The 26129-nt window shown below is 38.5% G+C and overlaps 1 protein-coding gene across 10 annotated transcripts in view; it reads right to left on the reverse strand.

Annotated features, from left to right (window-relative positions):
• The window catches only part of Cacna2d1 (calcium voltage-gated channel auxiliary subunit alpha2delta 1), a 427964-nt gene that overhangs the window by 53203 nt on the left and 348632 nt on the right, over nucleotides 1–26129 (reverse strand). For all 10 annotated transcript variants that reach the window (XM_063285606.1, XM_063285608.1, XM_063285607.1 and 7 more), the window contains 8 exon segments: nucleotides 20031–20189; nucleotides 18274–18378; nucleotides 7653–7731; nucleotides 6791–6840; nucleotides 5477–5566; nucleotides 2796–2873; nucleotides 988–1062; nucleotides 78–152 (listed from right to left, as the gene is read on the reverse strand). In XM_063285606.1, coding sequence (XP_063141676.1) covers nucleotides 78–152; nucleotides 988–1062; nucleotides 2796–2873; nucleotides 5477–5566; nucleotides 6791–6840; nucleotides 7653–7731; nucleotides 18274–18378; nucleotides 20031–20189 — 711 coding nt within the window.

A 26129-nucleotide genomic window follows, 5' to 3' on the forward strand; every position in this document is an offset into this window, starting at 1 on the left:
AGAAACTTCAAGTTATAATCCCATTGATTTTAGTCAGAAATTATATGTTAGTAAATATGAACAAATTATATACATACCTTTGGCTGAAGATTTGGATGCAATAAGACATAACCATTAGGATCGATTGCAAAATAGTAACCGTTGGGGCACAGCTGAAAAGGAAAAATAAATAAATAAAACCCAGTAAACCTGCTTAGAGATTCCTAGGTCACAATTAGAAATTCACATTAAATGCTTTAATAGATATCTAGTAAAAGTCTTGTAGCACACTGAAGAAACAAAACACGGGGTCTTCACATTTTAAAAATGTTCTTAACTCTTTTGCAAGATTAACCACATGTATTTGTGACTGCTTATAATATGTTAATTTAGGTCCCCAAAATTGTTGGCAAGAGAATTCGTACGTCCACACGTAAGACTCTGGGGGACCCTGCACACAGTTGGTTCTGATTGGTAAATAAAGTTCCCGGCAGCCAATGGCTGGGCAGGACAGACAGAGGTGAGACTTTTAGGATTCCAGGGGAGGGACTGAAGGAGAAGGAAGGCAATCTGCCATGCTAGGAAAAGGAGAGAAATGATCCATGCCTAAGAAGGAGCGGGACAGAGAGCATAGCCACCATGAAGGAACCAGGGACGAGCAGCCCCAAGATGGCCGCCCAATTGGTCCAGGGCAACCAGGATGGAATATAGGATTTAGTAAGTAATAACTTGAGAATATCAGAGGGAGGTAGATTAGCCTGGAGGAAGTTAAGTAGTGACACAGTCATTGAGCTGTTTAAGGCATATCAAAATATAAAGGCTGTGTGTCTGTGTCTTTCATCGAAGAATCCAGAACATTGGGGCAGTGGTGAGAAACGCGCTCCCATGGGAAACAATTTGAGTAATCAATTGGGTACCACTACACGCATTTGTCTTCTGTTTTGTGGACAAACTAAAGCACATACTTTTGAAATAGGAAGCATAGTCAAAGGAAAAATTGCAGCTTACTGTAAAACGTGGTGTCAATCTCTTAATATCTTCCAGAGACACATCAACGCCCATCACACCAAGAATCAACTGGTTCTAAAGGAAGATGTCAGTTAGTGCGTTTTACACCAGAATGTATTCTACAGAAATGTATATTCAGTCTTTAGTCTTACTCACACATATACACGAGACAACGTTTTTGATGTCAATTTACAAGCACTCTCAGGTTTGACTGTTTTTAACAGCTTCATCATCCCAATTACTAACTTATATAAAACAATTATGATTAAAGCTAAATCAGAAAAGACACTAAAATTCTATTCAAGAAAAGAGTTGGGTCAATAACTATGGTCTGCTGCTATGAACCCATCCTCGGCTGAATAAAACCAATAAAGGAAAACAATCTGACAGGCAAGCCATACTAAAATTTTAAAACATGTTAAGAAAGGATATAGATTATTACAATATTATAAATTTCAGGTTTTAGGCCTCATGAATATTTAAGATGTCAATGGCAGCTAAAGAAAGAACCAATGCTTTGTAGAACTTCAGTAGTAAAATGAAGTAGTTAACTCAAACTTATTAAAGCTAAACAAACTGGGCTGGGGAGATAGTTCAGTGCTTAAGAGCACTGACTGCTCTTCCAGAGGTCCCAAGTTCAATTCCCAGCAACCACTTGGTGTCTCACAACCATTGTAATATGGTATCCAATGCCCTCTTCTTGTGTGTCTGAAGAAAGCAACAGTATGCTCACATATATTAAATAAATAAATAAATCTTTAAAAAAATGATATGAGGCTCCCAACACATTTACAGCAGAGGGCAGCTGTGTCTGGGTTCAGTCAGAGAAGATGTACCTAACTCTCAAGAAACTGGAGGCCCCAGGGAGTTGAGAGGTCTGGTGGGGATCATGGGGATGGGGTGGGGACATCCTCATGGAGACAAGGGGGGGATGAGGGGAGGAGGTATGGGATGGAGAACATTTGGAGGGCAGACAGCAGGAGGGAATAAAATCTGGAGTGTAAAAAAAATGAATAAATAAAATTAAATTAAAAAAAAAACTAAACAATGCTTTAGTACAACAGAATTTACTTAACCAGAAACTAGAAATAAATATTACTTTAATCCAGCAATATAGCCTGTTAGAAGTAAAATAATTTCTTTAATACAGTCATTCCTAACTATATAACTCTATTTAAAATCAGAACTATTTAATACATATTAGACATTATATGTATGAACTGCATTCAATAATTAGTACTTTCTAGTAGATGGCTTCTGCTGCACTGATAATATTATCAGAGCTGTAAAAAATGAGTTTTTGGGGGACCAATATTTTATTGAGCTGCAAAAATTAATAAAAGAAGGAACCTATTAGATCCTTAGGTTATTACAGCTGTTAAAGCTATTACTTGAGAATTCAAAAACAAGGATTCAGTAATCTATCTGCATCAGACTCAAGGAGAGTAAGCACAGATATTTTTGTAGGTTTTACCCCTGAATTCCATGAATAACTGAAACATATTTTAAGATGTGGCCTCAGGACACTACTGTCCACCTAGCACGTCATTTCTTGCAGTCTGACTTTCTGTTCCCATCAGGTCAGTTAGCCCAACTGAAGCTGAACCCTGACTCTAAGGCCACCAGTATTTGACCTTCACTTCCCTTTTCCCAGGTGGTTATCGCAGGGACAGCTGTTACCATTGACCTCTAGCCTTACAAGACAATTACATCGTATGTGTCTCCTTATAGAAATATCTTATCCCCCTGGAGCACCAACGTCACAGTTTATCACTTATTATTATTGAATTTATCAATGAACTTTTAACCTTCAAGTTAGTCTTATTTTCAGACTGGCCAGTGACGTTGAAGACCGGTAGAGTTCCAGTAATGACAAGTCCCAGCTCCTAAAAATAGACAGAGAAAGAAAGGCCAATGAAAGCGACATTTTGAACTTCGTACTATCGTACTGCCTTGGAAACTGGAGACTTCGCTCCCCAATTTCCTCCTTAAGAGTCACGGAAAAACTTAAAAACACTTTTGAATAACTTTGAAACTTTTTTTAAAGAATCAATGAAATTATCTTAGAAACAGATACTATTAGAGAGTTTTGAGTTGTGCAGGGTCTAATAAGTATTGAGAATAAAAAAATCAAACAAATGTAACTGTGACATTCTAATACTCTTCACATTTATGTCTCTCCCAGGGTGATAGTTCACTTAGTATTGGGTGCCTCTGCCTAAGATGTGCATCGAAATAGTAACTTCAGTTTGCTGAAACCTGTTTTCTGTAGCACAGTTTTTATGCCTCAAGTCAAAGGTGTCACGTTGTATCTCAGATGTTTAGCTGAATGGTAGGCTACGTAGGAGAAATAAACAATTGGTAATACGTTTCACATAATTCCGTGAGTCCTGTGAGGTTTAACTGTCACTTTTAAGTAATCCTCAAGTGAATATCATTTTGACAACTAGACCCCAAGGTGTATTCTTTGCCTCATGCACTGTGCACGTTTTGTACAGAACACAACGAAGGAAGAAGAATGCCTGCCTCCTTATTTCAACATCTCGACTGTTCTTCTCTCCCCTAATATGTGAAGGGAGTCTCGCTTCATTTTCCAATGAGACAATCTTACCATAACACAGCCCTGGTTCTGTTTCTTGCCTATAGCCAGGGTCTGTAATGTTGATCCTGGGCTGGTATTATTTCTTCAGGGTAGCCAGTGGTCCTAAGTTTGATAATGTACTGTTTTCTATGGTTTCCTCCTCCCTGTGCATTACAGAAACACGGCATGTGCTACCTTAGCTGAAATGTCTCTTTTCAACCACCCCCTGCTCTAACTCCAAATACACAACTTCCTCTTTTAAAGGGCCAGAGACCTTTGAATTCTTCACATGACAGTAGTTATCAAATTTGTTCTTTAAATACTATATGTGCCCTTCCTAATACACTGCTGATTTGACTGAAGTGTACTTCGCACCCCTGGCATGCAGCAATTCTAAGTGATGGGTCCCTTACTTTTCAACCAGTGCAAAGAGTGCTCTCCGTGTTCTCTGGCCATCTAGCTTACGTAGCCCCCTCCCACCCCCTCCTTAACATCTTGTTTCAGCTTGTAAAGTAGAACATTTAGAGTCAGCATTTCCTCCAAATGTTATTTGTGTTATCAGTGAGAACCTTGCCAGCAATGCAGACACTCTGGTTGATGAACTTCTGGACATAGGAAATTCAGCAGGGCTTAACTATTGACTCCTCCTATCGTGTTTAGTCTGTGATGGATTTGAACAACCGAAACATCTTGGTCATGGCTGGAGATGACCATGCGACCTTAAGTAAATAAGTAATGTCAAGAAGGAACACTGGACAGTCATTTTCTGTGGCTTGAGGTAAGCAAGCGTCTCTTTATCTCTCTTACCATGCCAGACTGCTGTTAACAGTCCCTATTTTCTCTCGAACTTCCTGTATGTGTTTATTTTGCAAGTACCAAGTGATAAGTCATTCCAACGGGTTGCATTTCGTCCTTGGGGTTCCTCACTGCACTTAGAGCAGTAGCAAAGGCAAATGACTGGACTCTAAGTAGGCAAGAGGGCATTACTGAATCAGCGTTTACCTTCAGCCTTGTCTTCAGACTCTTGAGTGTAATTACTTTGATAAATGACTAAAATGTCTTCAAATTCAGATTTGGTATATGAAACAATCTTAGGTATTGCAAGTTTTAATGACTAGTGTCATAAAGAAAATATAAATCAGAACAGGGTTTCCCAGCTTCTCGCATATTGACAACTTGGGCTAGATAATTTTGTCCTGTGTGGGAAACAGGGTCCTTCCTATCAGTTATAAAACAGTGGCAGCTCTCTAGTAGAAAATTAGACCCCCTAGTAGAAAATTACTGCTTAAGCCATGATAGAATGCTGTTGTAAGATGGCGGTTGTGTTAGGACAACCTAACGCGCATATGTCATCTCACAGAAGATGTGTGACCTTAATGAGGTATTCACAAGAATGCCTGAATCTGAACTCAGACCCAGAGGTTCTACATGAAAATATGGTTATGACCCCGCTGGTGTAAATAGGCTGTCAGTTTTCTGTGGAACTACATATACTTCTGAGTTCCTGGAATGTTGTACATGTAGGTAACAACAGACATCCACTCTAAAAATATATTTTCAAAATGTTCAAATGTGGAGCTTTTGATGATCCCTCATGATGTTCACCATTACTTTATATTAAAAAAAAACAAAGTGTTACAGAAATTCCCATATGTTCAACATTTTAGGTTGGAAAACTGATGTTTTCAGTGGACCAGGAACAACCTAAAACCGTGCATATATGATTTTATACTGATGCAAATCTAGGGCTCTCTAAACACTTTCTAAAACCCTGAGACATTTTCAAAGGAAGGAAGTTGAGGAAGGATTCAGTAAAGTAGAGAAAATGGAAAATGCCACCTAGCACGATGGCAAGTCAGTTAGGTACCCTTGTTGTGACAGCATTGGCTGAGAACCCCATTCTCTTACCAGAGCATCCAAATACACATTTGTCCACTGGACTTGCTTTGCTTTGTCCCCGGCTAAAACCATTGGTCTTCCCAGAACATCTAGATATTCCTATTTATACAAGAGAAAAGTTGCAAAAATATCAACAAAACAAATAAACCAACAAATACCAGATACTGTGTTTAAAAATAGCCTTCAAAAGAAAAGTTGAAAATTGAAAATAAATATGGAACCAAATTATTAAGAGTCTACCTATCTTTCTTGGGGTATTCTACATTTTTATCTTATCTCTTAAAAGGTATGTTTATACACATTGGGTCAATAATACATCTTCTCCTGTTTTAATTTCCTCTCCTAATACCAATCAGAACATTGTTTCTAAAAGCACAGTCGACCATAAGTGAAATATATTCATTTTGAGTTGCTTCTCATGCTGATCTAAACTATTTAAGGCTCTGTGATTTATGTGTGAAATTGCACAAATTTGAAATGATAAAGCAGCCACATACTTGCTTTCACAAAACAGATTGTTTGGATGAAATTCAGAACTGCATTTAAACATATCAAAAAGAAGTAACCGAGATGGGTGCCAAGTCCAGACAGCAGAGTCACATGCACTGCTTTTTGTCTCAGAAGTCACTGAGCTCAGCACGCAATGCCAGGGAGAACACACCATGTAAGTTCACTTTTAACAACCAGTTCGTACATTACTCTGGGTTTTTTGAATTGAGTGATGATTTTTAAATCACTCAATTATGAACATTTCAAAATGGTAAATATTTAAATTAAAATGGCTGAACTTCACAAAATGTTGTGTCAACAGTAGGCTTTCCTCTCTCCCCACAAGTGAGTGGTACTAGAAAGTCATCTTACTGTAGGTTTATTTAAATGAATATGTAAATAGTATGTAAATAGACCTGAACCAATCTGTGGGCGGAACTCATGCTGCACCTTTGGCTCACATCACATTCCCAGAATAATTACTGTTTAATGATATGTATGGCTGAGAAAGTCATGCAATTTACAATTGAATAAAAAAAGACATGAGATTATTACTAAATTTTATTTTATCTATTTTCTCCTTCTGAAAGCCAAAGAATAACAATCTATTTTATATATGTATTTACTTGGGTTTTAAATATTTAAAGATATAAAACCAACAAGTATATTAGCCAGCGTTATATACAAATGTAAATTACATAAATCCTTTTTCTAGCTTTACCTATTTTCTTTAAATCAAACTCTTTTAAACCAGGGACATATCTTTTTAATGGACATATCTAGGAAAGTAATCTTAAACTTTGAAAGAATTATGAAAAATTTAAATAACCATACCTGAGTATTGATTCTTATTGCACCAATAGAGGGAATCTCATAATAATAACCTGAAATGCATATATATTTATAAATATTGCACTTACAATATAGACCCACAAAAATAGTCTTATGTTTCTTAAAGGGGGGAAGGTAACTTTCATTCTAACCTGAGCATATAAATAAATAATATAAAGTATTTATATTAAAATGTATATATAACTGTTAAATTCAGAATATCGAGTAATGAATATTGTCAATAACTTTAGAGAATTTATGATAAGATTTACTATATTTCTAGGTAGTATTAATTAACTGCTGTCCTCTACAAACCAGTAAGGAAACTACAGCTATTGAAGTATTTTCGCTAGATAAAGTATTAAAGGTACATATAGATACATAATTATTACATGTATACATTTCCCAAAATACAAGTTTTAATATGTATTCAGGTTTTTTTATTCTGCTGTAAAATAATCAGTTTATTCTTCAAAAGATTTCCTTTTTTCTGAATACAAAGAAAATAGTTCACTGCATAAAATTTGAATATTGAGAAAAGTATGAGATGGTTTTCAAAAAGAGTAATTCAGTCAGTCAAAGGAAAAAAAATACACAAATCTGCTATATGTCATTAAGTATCAATCCCCTTTCACCAGTTCACAATATTAGGATCAGATGTTCGAGTCTATTCTAACGCAGTGTCAGTCCCAAGAGTTGCACCTGTGTTCTTTTCTTGAGAAAGCGATTTCTGAATCTAATTCTTATTACATATCTTTTCAAGTTCCTACTTTACATTATATTCAACATGAGTAAAGACACAGCAATAGTTTTCAAAGTATTTTATCTTCTAAGGAAACATGCTCCAGAGTTTCATGTCTCTTACCTTTGTTTTCACAAGCCATCCACTGAATAGGTCCTCTGTCATAATTATGTTGACCAACAGAAAATGTAAACACGCGGACCTAAGAAAGGTGAAACAAATGGGGAGTAAATTCAACTGAGCAGCAAACCAAATTGCTGAAGCAGAAGCAATGAAAAGCTCAATAAGACGAGACACACACTGAAGTCAGTAAAGGACATGAGGAAGAACTTAAAGGAAAGCATATCCTGAACACAGATTCCCAGTGCCTCAGTGGTTTTAGCACAGTGCTGTCCCTCATGCATCAAGTCTCCATGCTCAGTGCCGGGACAGTGATGGTTCTCCTTTGATCGTTCCTACTTCAGGGGCAACTCACCTCCGTTTCCACCAGGTTAAACATAGCACCCACCTGCCATTCACAGGAAAGACATTTCTCTATCACACAGGCAGAGGGCGATGCATGTTTTGAGATAATCTGAGACTATGACTTCCTGTCACTTATTTACGGGAAAAGATGGCTGACGTAAACGGCTCTTCGTTTTGTTTCTGGGATGGACATTGTGTGTGCATGGTGGCAGGGTGGACCACACCCCTGTGTGCACATCCATGTGGAGGCTAGAGGTTGGCATCAAGTGTCTTCCTCAGTTCTCCACCTTCACTTTGGAGGGGAAGTTCACTGGTTGACTAGACTTGCCTATCGAGCCCCACAAGAAATCATTCCCTCTCCTCCTCCTTAGCTCTGGGGTTACTTGCAGGTTTCTGTCATCCACTGCTTTTTAAGTGGCCACTAGGCATCTGAACTCAGATCCCCATGTTTGAGCTTGAGACATGACCAAAAGGGAGCTATCCCCTCAGCTGTGACAGATTCTTTCTTGTTTTGTTTGGCACAGGCTTCTTGAGCCCAAATCTCAAAATACTTAATTTTCACACTTTTCTTCTTCCTATTGGTGTAGGCCACTAATGCTATAACACTCTGCTGCAAAACACACTCTTCGGACGGTGCTGTTTCATCTGCGGTGTTTTATCTGAGCCACGGTTTGAGTCATCTAGGTTTGCTTCAGTTAGCAGTGCCTGGAGATCCACGGCAGACACCCCTGTTTGCTCTGTTCATTTAGAGCCAGAGCCATGCTTTATGACCTAGTTCTCAAACTTGCAGTGCTCCTGTCTCAGTTTCAAGTCTTCAAGTGCTGCCTCCGTTTCAAGGTGATTCCTGGCTTGCATCTGAATTTTAGTCACTTAAAAATTATACAGATAATGATAAGGCCTACAAGACACTAGTGCCTTCTCCTTCTCTTGCCTGATCCCAGTCCCTTAAAAAAGAAAGAAAGAAAGAAAGAAAGAAAGAAAGAAAGAAAGAGAGAGAGAAAGAAAACCAAAACCCAGTACTTTGGTTTCTTTACATTTCCAACTGGGTCATTTAGGGGGCTGTCCATATATTTCAAAAATATTACTACCTACTCAGTTGATTTAATTCTAAGGGAAATATTTTTGTAAGGCTGACCAACCTATGTAATAATGCAGTTAACAGCTGTACCCTAAGGAATCTGCACTTGAGCATGTCCTTCATAGTGTTAGAAGGCATGCCTCACAGATTCGATTAAAGCACAGCTGTCTCTAGTTCTTGTTACCACAACACAATTATGGGAAAATACTTTCCATAAGATACTGCTCAGTGCAAGTGAATTATATTTCTAATAACAGGGGGACTATACTTAACCCACATTGCCTGATTATTTTGACTGATGTTATCATTCAAGTAGTGCAAATAAGCAATTAACTTTTAAAAAAACAAAAGAGCAGAACGACTTTTTGCCTTATTTGTTTTAATACTGAGAGTTCACCTGACTTCCTCGCAGAGCTCCTGGAGCAGAACAAAGGACTTGGGGATCCAAGCGGGGTGTGGAGGAGTGCGTTCTGTCACAGTTCATCATTAGAAAGCACTCTAATCTCCACTTTGCCTCACTTTTCCTTGTTTAACCTGGCACTTGCTGACATGAATGGAAGCTGCATTAATAGTTGTGTGATTTGCATACTATAAATATTAAGTGTCTACAACCTCTTTTTCAATTGTTTTTCTAGCTGCAGAAATATACGGTAGTGCCATTTATTTTTTACAGAATACTTTCAGTGGTTATTAAAATGTCAAAAATTACAAATTCAACTTCTGAATAATGTATGAGGCTGGCTTATCATTACAGTATTTATAAAGTCTATTATATCTAAAATGCTTATTTTTTAATTTAATGGAGATAAAATGCACAGTATATGTATATCAACAAGACAATCGTCTTATGATTTTTAAACTTACATACTTAATTGGGAAAAACTTTGCCACTCAAAACTTAGTCTGTTACACAGGCTTCGCATTACAATGAAACATCAATCTAAAAATTATTGCATTCCGAGGTCAAACTGTTTTCCATAAGATACCGTGCCGTGCAAAACCATTGCGGCATTTGTTGTTTTTAAAATATATATTCCCTAATTATGTCAGGAGAATTCTGATTTTATGAATGCTAGACGTGACACATTATAGTACCCAATGGTAACAATGGTGATCTCTGCGTGCACCGGCAGCTAGTCAGAATTTCAGGCTGCACTCTTGCTTCCTCTACTGTGTTGCTGCCACCCAGTGGGGCCATCTATGAACTAACTCTGAAATGTGGAGCGGTCCGAACTGAGCGTACTGCTAGCCCCACTTACATTTTCTACACTTTTTTGAGATAATAATTACAATATTTCTCCCTTCCTTTTTCTCCCTCCAAACCACCCCATATACCCCAGCCCCTCTATCCTTCAAATTCGTGGCTTCTTTTGTAAATACATGTATATATTATTATACTGAAATATAGAAAGTGTATCTATGTACATATATATGTTCCTCTCTATAACCTGCTAAGTCAGTATGTTACTTGTATGCATGGTTTCCACCTCCTTAAATTTGTGATTCTTGAGACATGAAGTGAGTCTCTGAAAGATTAACAATGTAAATTCCAAGGCAAATGATCCCCACCAAAGCCTGTATATATTCTAGTGTGTATTGCATAAACTCTATAAAAAACAAATACAAGTACACAGAAAACAACTTGAACTTCTGGATACATAGAAGTTAAAGGCTTCATCTGAACCTTCAGGCAAATTCACCCCATTCTACTGGGCCTATATTCTGTCAGCTCGGCTTTTGTGTGGAATAAATTCTTTGACTCATGCTAGGAGAGCATTTATAACCATATGGTCACTCCATATAATTAGCAGATGCACAGTGGGAATTTCCAAAGTAAAACCTACTTAGAAAATCACTTAAATGTTCCTCAACCAATGCTACCCAAATCTTTCTTATTGGGCCAACAGTGCAGACCTAGAGAGTCATCAATGGCGTGACAGAGATTTGTCATGTTGGAGTCCCAAATTGATCTGAGAAAATGGCATAGAATGAAATCCAAGTTAAACAACAGTTCTGAATTTGTACATGGTAACAGCTATTGTAGAGTTTTCATATAAGTGTGAAGACTGGTTATATTGGGATAGAGTGCAGAGCTGAGTGAGTGCCTAAACACCAAGATTTCTGTTAGTTTCCATATACATCAGTTTAGCAAAATGTGGGAAGAGCAGAGCTAACGGACACTGGTTTGCATCATGCGTTTTGTAATTTGTGTCTTTTCTATCAGGCTAAATTAATATCATTTTTATTTTTCATTGCATAGATTCTCTCTAGTTTAATAAGAACTTCAAGCAAAAATAAGAATCTTTAATGTATTTGCATCACTCTTGACTCAGACGTAGGTAGTAGGCAAAGGAGTATCAATGTAAGAAATGTTAGATTAAGCAAGCTCAAATTGGGCTTTACTATTTGTAAATTTCTGTATTCTGCCTCAGTAGTTTAGAAATCTCTCTCTTTGGGAAGGTGGCATGCTTAGCAAGTGAAACGGTTGGCATCCCCTGTTAACCATCCTGGGAAATGGAGCCCCTGGAACTCACGCAGAGTCAGAAAAGGAGAATTGACTTTACAGATTTGTCCTCTGCTCTCTACACATATGCTGTATGCCAGGACTCACATGTCTACCTGTCATATGTGCGCTTACATGATAAAAAAGAAATCAAAATTTAAAATTTGATCTCCTTAATAAGAGTATTATAATTCCAATAAGTCATAACTGATTGCAAACCTAGAATATGTGATTCAAGAAAGCAGCAAATTTAGCTTTTTAAATAAAAGATGAGCTCAATGGTATAGTATTTGCCTGGTATGTAAGAGAGCTTTGGTTCAATCTTGAGCACTGTGAAAAATAGAAAATATATAATAAAGTATATACCACCACTTCATAACTTCGTTCCAAAGTTCTCAATTCTGCTAAATGATTTTATAAAATTGTCTGCCCTGTTTGTTGAAATCTAAAATACTTTTCTTCAATTAAGAGTTCTCTAAACCCACAGGGGCAGCATTTTTAGACCATATGAATTTGTTTCCCAGCAGAGCCCAGTCACTGGGAACTGTCACCTCAACAATTATCAGTTATCCAGAGTTCAAGTTCAATTTACAATGGGCAAGTCTCCAAAGAGTAATGGGAATGAATCCATGAAGGAAGGAAGCCAGTAAAACTAAAATAAAAAAACTTCAGCTATTCATATATGTGAGAAAAGTGATGTCAGAGATGGGTTTTACAAGTCCACTCTGGGAAATAAACTAGGACATTTGGGATTAAGCCTATCAAAATACTGGACTAGATCGAAGACCCTTAGAAAACATGCTACAGTAGTTTCCACAAGTCACACACATATTTAAATACAGGGCCTTTAAACAGCCCACATTTCTAGTTCTATAATAGAAGGCCATAAAGAAAAGTATAAATTCATGTTCACAGTTCATTTATTTCCTAAAACTCCAGGATCTGAAAGGTATCTGTAGCCTGCACAGCTTTGATGATGAATCTTGGCTTCAGCTTGGCTATCGACACAAGGAGCATCCTTGGTGACAGGGATGTCAGGTTGTCTGTGTAGAAGGGAGGCTCCGGTGTGGGCAAGTGGTTAGCCTCAGGCTGGCTAGAGAAGAGGCACTGACAGATGACCAGCCAGGAACAGACTGTATGATACTGTCAAATGTACACTACAGATAATTTAAGGTCTTGACTCTTATCACGGATCTGACTTTCAACAATTTTTTAATGCCTCTTATTTTGGGTTTTGTATTTCAACAATGTGGCAACAAAGATAATGGGGATGCTACTTTGATCATGTGAGTTTTCCAACTGTAAACAAAATGCTAAATGTGAAGTCTTTACAAAATATAGAAACCAAAACCTGTGTAAGTCTTATCCGTAGTACTAAAGATGGTGGTGACTACACCATTATCTTAGAACACTGTAGACAGTCTAATAATTCACTTTCTGTGTCAGGTCATCAGCCTTTCCTATATCAGGAGCCTGAAATGGCTGAAAATAACACTTTTATAGATGAGCAAGTGTGGACATCTATTTATTCTACACAACAGCGGACTTCAGTGCTAAGGAGTTAATACTATCTATATACCACATAGATGTATATTATGCAATAACTTCTCCAACCTAAATAAGCTGTTGCAAAGAAAACACAACAATAAAATGAATACAAACTGTGTGCCTAGACTGGGCAGATCTACCACTACACTACTCTATTCCCCAGCTCTGAGATCCCTTATAACTTGTGGTTTCTCTAGGCCACATGCTTCAGCTCCATCTTCCTTCCACCTCCTTCTCCTCCTCCATTGTCCCCTTCTCTCTTCTTCCCCATCCCAGCCCCCCCCACCCCAATTCTTCAGCTCCACCTTACCTTCCCCTGCCCAATCACCAGCTCTAGCCTTTATTTTACAAGTTAAAGTGGGGAGAAGTCCTGATGAAGTAACCTGAGTACTATTCCTCCTAGGTAGCCCCTCTTGGGGAAGTGTAATTAGCATCAAAATACAAACAGCACTAAAGCAATTCACAAATTAAACCCACTTCAGTTCCAAAGATCTAACAGAAGCAACGTTTTAACTCATGCCTGCTGAATCTGATCAAGTAATTATAATAAAACAATTGTTTAAAAGGAAAACAGCAGGTGAGTGTCATAAAGTTTTCACATAAACCATCTAATGTTTCTCTTATGTATCTTATGTAATCCGTGCCTTGAGACCATACTGGAGTCCTGCTGTTGTAATGAATCACTTTCATGATATTGGATTAAAAGGAGGACTTTCAGTCCCTCCTTTCTCAGAATTCATAGGTAGGATAAGACTACAGGAACAAGGGATTTCCAAGTAATCTGTAGTCCTACAGAGATTATCACCAGCTGACTTCAGAATGCAAGGTACAGACTGATTCCGATCAGATAGTCTTCTTGGATAATGACAAGTACTTTACCATCACTAATGATGAGATGTTAAAAGAACCTTGTGTATTGGACAGATGAAGGTAAAAAGTACCATCAAGATAAATCATATGGACTTTCCTACCTTCAAGGAAGGTACATGAGGGAGTACAATATTATTTTTACTACAAGCTCCAGTCGTATGGCAAAATATTATTACAAAAACAGTATCCTCAATTACAAATCTACTTAATGTTTTCTGAGATCTGAGATGTTCTCATAGCTTGAAGTGTATTCAGTATATACAGGACATGTTTGTAAAAAACTGGGCAATTACTATGAGCCAAGCACTACTCTACTATTGTTATGATTTCCACAGTATGCTCACAGATTTGCCATACTATTTCACAGTTTCTAGGATGAATAAAAGCTCAAGATAACTTGCAAGTGGTCATCTGGTGCAATGGAAACAAAACAGAGAGAAGGTGCTTTTAACACAATGCCAAAGAATGCTCAGGCAAAAGGACCACTCAAGAGAGCCTGGGCAGAGATACCTCTGAAAAACATCATATAACACAGAATTTTAGTCAAAACAGGAGGCAACCACGGAAACAGCCAGAACAATGGCCTTTCTTAGCAACGTTTTAAGCATGAAAGATATGGGGTTGACACAATATAACTGTGACTAAAGCATAGTTCAAGTGTACTCTGTGTATCTAAAGTTTATATAACATTATATTATACTATACTATATTATATTATGTACTTGGTACTTAAGGTGATAATTTAATGCAAAATTACCTGCAAAATGCACTAAGGTAATATACCTCAAATCTGAACAAAGTGTACTTGGTAAGTATTTATTAGTGTAGAATAAACTGTCAATCTTAATTTTATTTTAAGAGAAATAAAAATGAAGCAAATGGTTTGGGAGACAAAAATATATACACATATCCCAACATAAACCTGCAGAAAACATTCCACTTAAATTTGATAATTTCTCCACAGGATAAGTCAGCACTGCATTGTTTCAGCTGTATCCTCATTCTAGCGTAAACTATATTGATATTTATAAACAAAGTTATATAGGTTTTATTCAAAAGTTTAACTCTAAGAAATGATTGAAAGTGCTAAAGTATCCAAAATAAAAGATTTTAGAAGTGCAATATAGTTGGTAAATGGCACTCAATATTTTATAAGCTAAACAGACTTCATTATTGATGTCAGGACAATTCCTTACAAAGGCTATAATTTTGTCTGATGGACAAGGATGACACAAAGAAAGTAGAGAATAAAATGTTTTATTTCTTTTAAAATTTTCCTACTGTCAGTTTAAAATAGGAGGGTGCAGTTTTTACTGTAAACCCTGATGCACATTTGGTCATTTGTGACTTGCTGTAGACTTTTGCAGACAACAGAGACTGCCTTTTTACTTGGCAATATGGGAAAGAGTTCATCATATTTAAAAGTAAACCTCTAAACGTTTTTACAGCACTGGATATTATTAAGTGATTCTGACAGTAGCTGAATATTTTTTTAGTTTGAAAATTATTTCACACTCACATTTTTATTTTTTGCAGATAATTTAAAATATTCATTAGAATAACTTTGACTACCTTCTTTTAAAACTTAATTTCTGAAAATTAAGTCAAGTACGAGAGAAGCATTTCCTACTTAGCGAGGGAGTGTGCACTGCTCACCAAGCAATCATTGCCATCCTACAGAAACGCAAATACGTTTGATTTTACAAGCCCTGGGAATTATCTTTCAACTGTAAGTCTGGTTTGACTTTCCTTTACTCATTTGTTTGTTCTTGTTGATGGAGCTCATTTTAGTTTTGGCATCATGTTTAAGGAGGTCTCAGACACATGGGTGAGCCCTAAGGACTGCCCCTGCCTCAGGTAAAGATTAGAAAGTGAGTATGCTTTAACTTGGAACAGCTGTTCCAGGAGATTAACATGGATTCGGTTTTAAATCTCTGCCTATCTCTAATCAGGTCGATTGATTCCCAAGAGTAGTGCATTCCAGAAAAAGAACCCAAACATTCTGTTCTAATTCTCAAAGCTTTCGGCTTCATTAAAGTGTGCTGTGTATTCACGGGCTAATTCATCAGCTGCCCAGACATCTTATCACACCTACCTGGGCTGCTGTGAATGGGTTTTGAGTCATCTAGATGAAAACTAAATATAAGCAAAGCATTCACTGGGCCTGTGCACGACACAAGTTCTTGGAGGGAAAAGTGCAATGAAGATAATAGAGTTTTTTTTAAGCTCTTATAATTTATATGTGTGTGTGTGTGTGTGTGTGTGTGTGTGTGTGTGTGTGTGTGTGTATTTAAGTTCTTTTATATTGTTGTGGTAAAAACACACTGTATGAGATATACCCTCAGCATATATTTAAGGAGACATATATCAGCTCATGTTTAGGCCGACCTGTTAGTGAGACTTTATGGATGTAACTTCTGACATTACTTGAAGACACAATCTTACAGTAAGTTCCTTGATCTACTGGCTCTGACAGTCTTTGCACCCCCTATTCTATAATGTATCCTGAGGAAAGGAAAAGGGGGGAAAGTTATGATTATATTATAATTTCAAAACATAAAAGGAGTAAGAAAAAAGCATCTAAAACAAAGTCATTTTTTTACAGTTACTACACCATAAGACAGCTCCCTGGAGTCATCTTGCAAAACTGAAACTGTGTGTGCACCGATTGAAAATAAGATGATTATCTGTCTTTCTCTCTCAGTCTCTGACAGCTTCATGATCCTGTGAACTTGACTATGCTGATAGTTCTTGCATGTGGGATATTCATTTATTTGCATGTGTGTGTATGAAGAGGTTATTTCACTGAGCATGCTATCTACATTCAAATATGTCACATACTATAGAAGTCCCTTTTGTTGAGGATAATTAGCATTTCCTAGCATAGGTGTGGCACGGTTTATGGTTTACTTGTCTATTTGCCAAAGGATGACTAGCTGGTCCCTATAGCCTACACTTAGAGTAGTACTGTGATCAATATGAATTTCATATATGAGCCCTGTATTTATGTCCATCTTATATGTGAACCCTGTATTTACATCCATCTGCATCACCTTTCCTCTCTCCAAATCATCCTGTCTGTGTGGCTCCCATTCCTTCTAAAACTCGTGTGTCTAATCCATTAATTATAATTGTCACACACATACATTTATAAATACTACCAGCTGAAGAAATTTGACCCTGCTCTTTGTGATTAGCATTGACCTCTCGGGGTCAGCTAACCTCTCCAGGGTTCACACCTGGGTGTAAAAGTCTGATTCATATTCTCTCTCTCTCTCTCTCTCTCTCTCTCTCTCTCTCTCTCTCTCTCTCTCTCTCTCTCTCTCTCTGCAACCATCAATGGCCATGTGGCGATCTTCTCTTTAATGTATGTAAAAATGTATGTATTGCCTCAAATGCCATTAAACCATCCACTGGAGCTATTGCTGAGCCAGATTTTCCCCAAAAGTAAAACTGTCATTCAGAAAGAAAACAAAAGCCAGGGATGCACACACACACACACACACACACACACACACACAGAGAAGATAGATGTGCTTTTTATTAGGATAAATTTATAAATTTAAAGCACAAGACAGATGTTGAATATTTCCCCATGACTTTTAAGATAATCATTTAGCATTTTAGGAAAATGGGTTGAGAATCAGTAAGAAAACAGATGAGGACTCTTGATAAGACTCATAGGTGAGCAATTAGAATCAGGAGGTTGTAGTGATATAGTAACACTCTCTCCACAGCATGACCCTGTAACTGCCCTGCATTGCCCTGGAAGTGCTGCAGACCTAAAAAAGAACATATTCCAAATGTAAAACCCTGATCTTCATAGGCTTTTGGGATATAGCCTTCTTTAAATTATTATAACAATCAAAGCATTTATCTTAAACCATCCACTGAACACATTTTCAAGCAGGATTCATCTTTTTGCTGGTGTAAATTATTTTCACGTTTAAAAAAGAAATCACTGTAAATATTTCTTGGTGCGTTGATAATATCGAATCTTCCTATCAGTTTCAATGACTAGGAGACATCTCTCACACTCTTCTTGTTTCTCTCTTTTGATAACGTAAGAATCAGATTGAACCTATAAATCTACAATATATGACTAATATACTTGTGGCTTTATGGTTGGTTACCTGAAAAAAAAGTTTTATTTCACCAGTAATATGATTTTATAACTTCAAGTAACATTTTTGGAGAAAAAAATTCTCTTCACCACCACTGAGCATGTTTCTGAAAACTAGTTACATATTCAAGTTAAAATATTAAAAAGTAACACTCACTTTTTTGTCTTTATTGTACTTGGCAAATATCTCCTGGGCTCTCTCTTCTCCTCCATCCGTGAATAACATGATGATCTTATTACAATTGGCTCTGGAAACATTATACTATTAAAAAAATATGTATATATGTAAATTATTCGCAAGAAAAGTTAGGAAAAGAAAACAGATAAGAAAAAATCATGCACATATTTTGCCCAGCATATAAAGAGTCTGCTCAGTAGTACATTCTAAAAACAGGTTTGATGATCAGGCCAGGAGTAGTCCTTATTATCTAGCTGGCCAAAGATCTCACCACCTCCTCTCCTTTAAACCCTCCATCAAATGTCACCCCATCAGCAACACCTTCCTAGACTTAGATGTTTTAAACTGTAACATGTTCCAGATTATATTTTCTTTATAATACATTTTTAATTTGGTACCCCTCAGCATTTTGTTTGTTTGGTGTTAGTTTTCCCCCTAGGAAACAACTCCCATACATGTAAGAGCCTGTGGTGTTCAGACAGCATCTTGCTCATAACAATATCCCTGGAACTGATTAGTGTTTGGGCTTTGTATGAGTAAGTGTTTATTCTACTGACTTTTATAATTTTACAGCCGAAGCAACGAACAACTTTATTCACACTTTGCATGTTAACTTTTCGATCTATTTCCAGACAACCCTGCTTCTCTCTGTTCTTCCCTCTGTTCTCTCCTCCTTGGTCATTCACCTTACATTTCGAAGACGACAAGATTACTGAGTAGTCCTTCACATAGTGCTCCTCAGAGCTTCAAAAAAAAAAAGGTTGCGATCTACTCCCTGCGCATCCATCCCCATCTCTGTCCTCTCGTGACCTGCCACACGGATTCTAATCCTGCAAGACTCACTTCCCGCAATAAATCCTCCTAACCTTTAAGGTCTTGCAAAGAACTGAGCATGAAATAATGAGTTAGCATCAAAGGACCATTAAAACGAACAATTAATTTAGCAACTTGGACTTCTTGGAGGTATCAAATTATAATCTCAGCTTTTCCACTGTTACAGAATGTGTTTGCTTAAATGATAAGAAAAATGAATTGCACCAACTTCTGGATGCTCATCTTCTTTGGAAATGTCAACCTCCTTAAGCCTATCTAAAAGCAGTATGAGAGGAGCCTACCATGTAATTTGAAATTTTCTAAAGGCCTACTAAAGCAGAGTAATAAATTAATTCTAAGCATAGATTTCCTTTCAATTAGCCATTCAAAGTGCTACCACTTAAACATGAAATCTCTATAAAGTTGGTGAGAAAATATATATTATGTTCTTCCATCCATGACCTCAAATATCACTGTGCAGTTTGATACAATTCAAGTAGGCAGGCAATCTGCTAAAGTCCTGGAGAACCTCCTGTCATTGAGGTCATCAGCCTCAGCCTTTGAATGATCAATCATCTAATCAATAATTAGTTTGTATCGCTCTAGCCTACGAAGGCTGATACTCTTACTTCTCAAGGGAGGTAAGGCCCATCTTCTTGGGACAACAATGAATGAAGACGTTTCCTGTATTAGTAACAAGATCCTGCTTCACATTATCTCAGCACATGGACAAGCCCACAAGGACACTGGCAGTAAAAGCTTCTAATGAAGCAACAGTACCCCAAGTCTTGACTGACTAACGCATCTGCCACCTCAACCACAGCTCGTTGAACATAACCTGTCAATAAATTTCAACAGTGGTCAAGGATCTTTATAAGAATGTCTAAAAAACAGACAAAATAAAATTGTTTATTGATGCTTACATTAAGTAGCTGTTCAAACGCGAAGCTAAAGCCTTTCTTGTAATCTGTTATCCCCTTTGCTGTGATGTTATTCACCGCATCCTTCAGCACCTTCTTGTTCCTTACATTCGCTTGAACCAGGTGCTGGAAACAACTCACATCCTGAGCATTGCTGTTAAACTGCAAAGAGCGAAAGCAAATATACAAATTTACAGCGAAATCAGTCATACAGTTTCCACTAAATCTCAACTGCGTGCATCTCAAGCCAGTTTGCAGAGTTTCCCTTTGAAAAGAAAATTAAAATCCTAAGTATCAAAGGTGTGCTAGGGACCAAGTGTGGGTTTTTCCTACTATAATCCTGAGCCGTCTGCTTTCTAAACCCTGTAAAAAATTTCACCTGTTTGCAGTTTTGAGGTTTGGTTTGTGTGAGGGCCCTTCCAATTCTCACGTATTCAGAAATGAGAAACGATTTGCTTGCTCAGGACACAGAAAGAAAGAAGTAATTTTTTAACTGTCGCTCACCAGAAAGGGCTCCTTAGGAAAAGGATGTACATAACAGACAATAAGAACAGATGTGATTTTGAAATTACACAGTCTTTCTTTGGGAACTAAACACAGAAAGCTCTCTAAGAGAACTGAGAGCAGAGAAAGCCCTTTAGGACTATTACTCCTCAGAGATCACACAAATGGGATACCGGAAAGTCATGAAGGCAAAATGGACCATGATAATTTGGGTGGATGATGAGAGTACAAAGTGTAGGTCCAGGGATGCTGGTGTAGAACTGAGTAACATTATCAACAGGGGAAGTTTTCAAACTCTATGGAAAGCATTCACACAGTGCACTCAGTGTTTCCAAACAATGAGAACCAATTGAAGGCTACCATACAATCCAGCATTCTAAGGTGAGAGGAATTGTCCCATTGTCACTAAATCTGTAATTTGAGTAGGATCGCCATGACACTGGAGTCCAGAGATGTGACAAATGAAAGTAATGAATTGTCTTGAGAGAAGTTAGGAAACCAGACAGACATTACATTGTCAAGGGATATTCTCAGATCAAAAAACATAGTTCAATAATTCTAATGGGTAGGTTACAAATGGTTATGCATCATATAAATAAATAACTATAGAATGCTATTATCATTCTAAACATAATTATAAGATGCAGTACAATGTTCATCTGTCAAGTAAACATTTCATAGCAATTAAGAATCACAACACATGGGGTTGGGGATTTAGCTCAGTGGTAGAGCGCTTGCCTAGCAAGCGCAAGGCCCTGAGTTCGGTCCCCAGCTCCGAGAAAAAAAGAAAAGAAAAGAAAAAAAAAAAGAATCACAACAGATAGCCATGCATTCAGACATAAAGCAATTTTCACACATGCAAAGTCACACATGTACCACATACTTGTAAACAAATGCTTATAAAGTGTTTGTGATGAGCTAAAATAGTAACAACTTCCTCTTTGCAAATGTCCTACAAGATAGGCATTCACACTGTCCTCATGTGATCCTTGAGAAAACTCATGGGCAGAAATTAGATAACTTGTCCCAAAAATGTGTAGAAAGTGAAAAACCTTGGAATACTCAGCCCTAAATGGAATGTCTTCCTCCATTCAGGGTTCAGGGATTCAGAAAGAGTTTAAGAGCCAGAGGCAGTAGAAAATACAAGAAAACAAGGCCTTCTAAACAGAGCAGGAACAGCACTCCAATGTACTCACAGAGACTGTGGCACTATGCATAGAGCCTACATGGGCCTATACAAAATGGGGTCCTAAAGGTAAAAGGAGAAGTGAACACAGCAGCTGTCTCTGATTGACAGCCAGTCCCAAATGGGAAAAAAAGTTTTAACCAAGGGAGTCTCACTGGGGAGACAAACTAAGGGTAGGCCACGTGACTAGAAGTAGATAGCCAACACAGAACAAACAACAGCATCTTTGGAGTTTGTCTTGCAATGTTATGTCAGGGTATGCATTTTTTCTTCTTCTTCTTCCTCTTCCTCCTCCTCCTCCCCTTCTTCTTCTTCCTCCTCCTCCTTTTTTCCTCTTTCTCCTTCCCCTTCCCCTCCTTCCCCTCCCCTCCTCCTCCCCCTCCTTCCCCTCTCCTCCTCTTTCTCCTCCTTCTCTTTCCCCTCCCCTCCTCCTCCTCTCCTCTTCCTTCTCCTTCCCCTCCCTCTCCTTCCCCTCCCCTCCTCTTCCTCCTCCTCTTTCCCCTCCCCTCCTCCTCCTCTCCTCTTCCTTCTCCTTCCCCTCCCCCTCCTTCCCCCCTTCTCTTCCCCCCCTCCTCCCCCCAACCCCACTCCTCCTCCTTCTCTTACTACTACTACTACTACTACTACTACTACTACTACTACTACTTACTACTACTACTACTACTACTATATGGCTTCTGGTCTTGTGTTTTTATGGGATTCCTGTCTGCAGGAATGTTTGCCTCTCTGTGCCCATAATGTGTTCATTTGGTTCTTATTCTTCTATTTGTTTTGACTTCTTTAAAATGTTTGATTTTACTTTAATTCATTTTTATAACTCCTTAGAGGCTGGTTCATTTTCTAATGAGAGACAGAAAGAGTATAGACCTGAATGAAAAGGGACAAGGGGAGGAATTAGGAGGCGCTGGTGGTGGTGGTAGGGCTATAATCATAAAATACTGTGTGAAAAAAAATCTATTTTTAAATAGCTTGTGCCTGGACATATAACTAGTAAGTGCTGAGAGTCAGCACTCAAGTTAACTGTTCCTTCAGTTATCTCAAACCGCTTCTTAATATACCATGATGAATTGCGCCTAGCTCACTGAGGCACAGAATATCATGCACTGGGGCACAACACTGTGAGAAGAGGTTTTAATTTGGAAAGTGAACGGTGGAAGAAATTCTCTTGAGAAATGACATTTCCATGGGGCAAATATTTCAAAGAAATGTTAGTGAAGAGCATGAAAAAGAATATTCCAGGCATAGAGAACATGTGTGGAGTACTGGATTTGGACTACAGAGAGTTGCTCAGGGGCTCGAAGAAGAGTTCAGCTTTGTAGTACACGAAGACCAGTGACACCAGGTCAGAGGAGCAGCTGGGGTTAGAGAAATGGCAGTGAGTGGGAATTCACTGTGTCAGATGTTAGGTGGGTGCAAAGTTTTATGCCAAATGCAGAATAATTTTTGTAATATTTGAGAGGCCATCTGTCCCCTCTTGGGAAATGGGACTCTAGTGTGAGGGCGCCGAGGCTGCAGAAGTCACCTGGTTGACAGTCCTTATGTTATTTAGGGGAATGGTCAGACTCGGAGGGCCTTTGAACAGTCTGCAGGAGCTGGGAAGAAAAACAAGGTTCACATTAAGGTGAGATTTCAGCAGTTTAAGATACAGAACTGGGGAAGCCAAGATCTGATACCATCTAAAGCCAAAGGCATGAAAGTGGTCCTGGCTAAAGATTAAAAGGAGAAAAGAAAGAAAGAAAGAAAAAGGCTTCACCACAGAAACTTGGCCTACGTCCATATGAATAACAGTGAAATAGAGTAGGAATTCCCCAAAATCCTAACATTCTGTTCCCATAGAGACAGAGGTGGTGGGTATTTCAGAAGAGTGAAGGAGGGAGGAGGCAGATGAGAGAGAGCAGGGAAGGAAGGAAGGAAGGAAGGAAGGAAGGAAGGAAGGAAGGAAGGAAGGGAGGGAGGGAGGGAGGGAGGGAGGGAGGGAGGGAGGGAGGGAGGGAGGAAGGAAGGAAGGAAGGAAGGAAGGAAGGAAGGAAGGAAGGAAGCAATACTGTGAGGAGGATGTACACAGATATAGGGGCTGGAAAGAGGCTACAGTCTTAGCTCTAGCTGAGGCATTTCCAGAGAGAAGGTATCAGCATGGTTCAGGGCAAATCTTCACCATGTCTTGGTGGGGAACAGAGCAGGGGAGCACCCATGGGGCAGATATAGTTGGTCTAGAAATCATTCCAGTGTCGTGGAGGCTTAAGGAGACTGAGGAAGGAGAGAAACGAAGGGAAAGATGGCAGAAAGCAGACAGGAAACAAGCACGAAGCCTGGGAAGGTTGGGTGTATGGTCCACATGGAGTCTTGAGGAAAGTGAGTGGCACAGGGGAGGAACGGGTTCAGGGCCTGGCTGCAGCAGCTCAGGCCTGCAGAGAGGCAGGTTGCTGCCTGGAGGCACATAGAAGAACTGGAGAAGACAGAGGTGAAATGTCCCGTGAAAAGAAGCAGGCCACATGGGTTCTTTTTGTATTTTGAATAGTGCTTTAAGGTCTGCCAGACAGAAGATAATAAACTTCCAATGTGTTTGTTTATTGCTTTCTATAAACTCAGGTGTTGAAAAGCATATCTTCAATCTACAGGGCCCAGGCCATGACAGTATCTATCCCCTAAGAACAGAGACTCTTTCTCAGATGTGATACAGTCATAGCCTAGGATTTCCATCAGGAAAATGAGAGACGTCTTGTATCAGTGAGCAAGCCAAAAACAGTTTATTAATATATCACTGCTGAGTATCTGACCTAAAAAATCAGATATAGTTCCAAGAATTATTAATTGATCAACTTAAATTATAAATCATCATAAAAGTACAAGCTCCGCAGACACTGAGTTCAGGATGTTGGGTTGCTCGAGTCTTCCCTTGGCCTTGACCCCCTTTTAAGCAAAGAAGGGAAGCGTCTCATTAAGTCAGCTTCAGACAAGTCAAACGAATGCAAATTCAACTCATTAAGTGCAAATTCATGGTGTATATAGAAATCTCACAATGGCTCATAATAAAACTCATAACAAAACTCATACATAATGCAGATACAAGAATTGCTTGCAATATATAATTCCCTATAGCTAAGCTTACTGTCCTGGGAAGGCAATAACACATGTAAGGAGTCTAAACTGAATAGGAGTACGTTGCAAACATTAGACTTATCTGGTTTTACTATGTATGTGTGTGTGTATGTAAGTATGCATGAATGTATACATTTATACTACTCTTTTAAAAAAAAAACCTTAAATAGCAGCCTTTGGTAAGACTTACCCAGATATTAATTTAAAACTGAATATTAAAAGCTTAGAGCAAAACTATGATACTATAGCACTATAAATTTTGGAACTTTGGGTGGTGACTAAAAAGATACTTTTAAGGACAATGGTTTTATCTATTAAGAGAATATTTTTCATTCATTTATGTATATTCCGTTTACATCCCTACTGCAGCCACCCCCCACTCCCCTTTTCCCTTCTCCCTGGCACATCAAGTCTAACAGGACTAAGCATCTTCTCCCATTGAGACCACACAAGGCAGCTTAGCTAAAAGAAATAGGTGTAATGGCAGGCAACAGAGTCAGAGACAGCCTCCAGCCCCAATTGTTAGGGGACCCACAGAAGTCCCCGAGTCGTACATCTGCTATATATGTGTGGAGACGTAGGTCCAGTCCATGCACGCTCTTTGGTTGATGGCTCAGTTTCTGTGAGCCTCCACCGGCCCAGATTAGTTTCTCTGTGGCAGAAAGTTAAACTCTGTAGATCTCTGCAGTCACTTGAGACTGCAAGCTTGTGCATGAGCCTGAGCGTGCAATAGAAGTGTATCACTGAGATCCAGCTGCTTGCCCACCAGCTCCTCCCACTCTTCCCAGGCACCAACACGCCTTCCTTCCTCATTCTGTGTTCTTTGCAGAATCCTTTCCTCAATACATTTTGAGGAAAGGTATTTTTTCCCCTCACAATTCTTCGTATATATCTTTATAGACTCTTCCACGTGGCCAGAGAAATGCGTATTTACTGCTTCTGCTTCTTTAGTCCTTGGCATTGAAAACTCACTGAATGGATCCCTCGATCTGCTTCCGGTTTTACATGTGCGGTTTAAGGAAGTTAGAAGTTGGTGTGAGATATTCACCAGTAATTGAGTCCAAGTGTTTAAAAAGAGGTGAGTGGCAGGCACGCTGGCTCGGCAGTCTTTCACTGCACTTCTACACTGCTAAATATAAAGATACTCTTCGAATAGTTACGATTAAAACAATCAAGTGGGGATGTGTAGAATTCGTATCAGAGTTCAGCATATCTTAGATACTAATTAATCCATAACAGCAACATTGAGAAAGTATTAGCAAAACGAAAGGTACTATGTACACTTTTAGAGTATGTGCTAATGAGGATAATTC

This window comes from Rattus norvegicus, chromosome 4 (genome assembly GCF_036323735.1).
Source record: "Rattus norvegicus strain BN/NHsdMcwi chromosome 4, GRCr8, whole genome shotgun sequence".
In the NCBI taxonomy this organism is placed as follows: domain Eukaryota; kingdom Metazoa; phylum Chordata; class Mammalia; order Rodentia; family Muridae; genus Rattus; species Rattus norvegicus.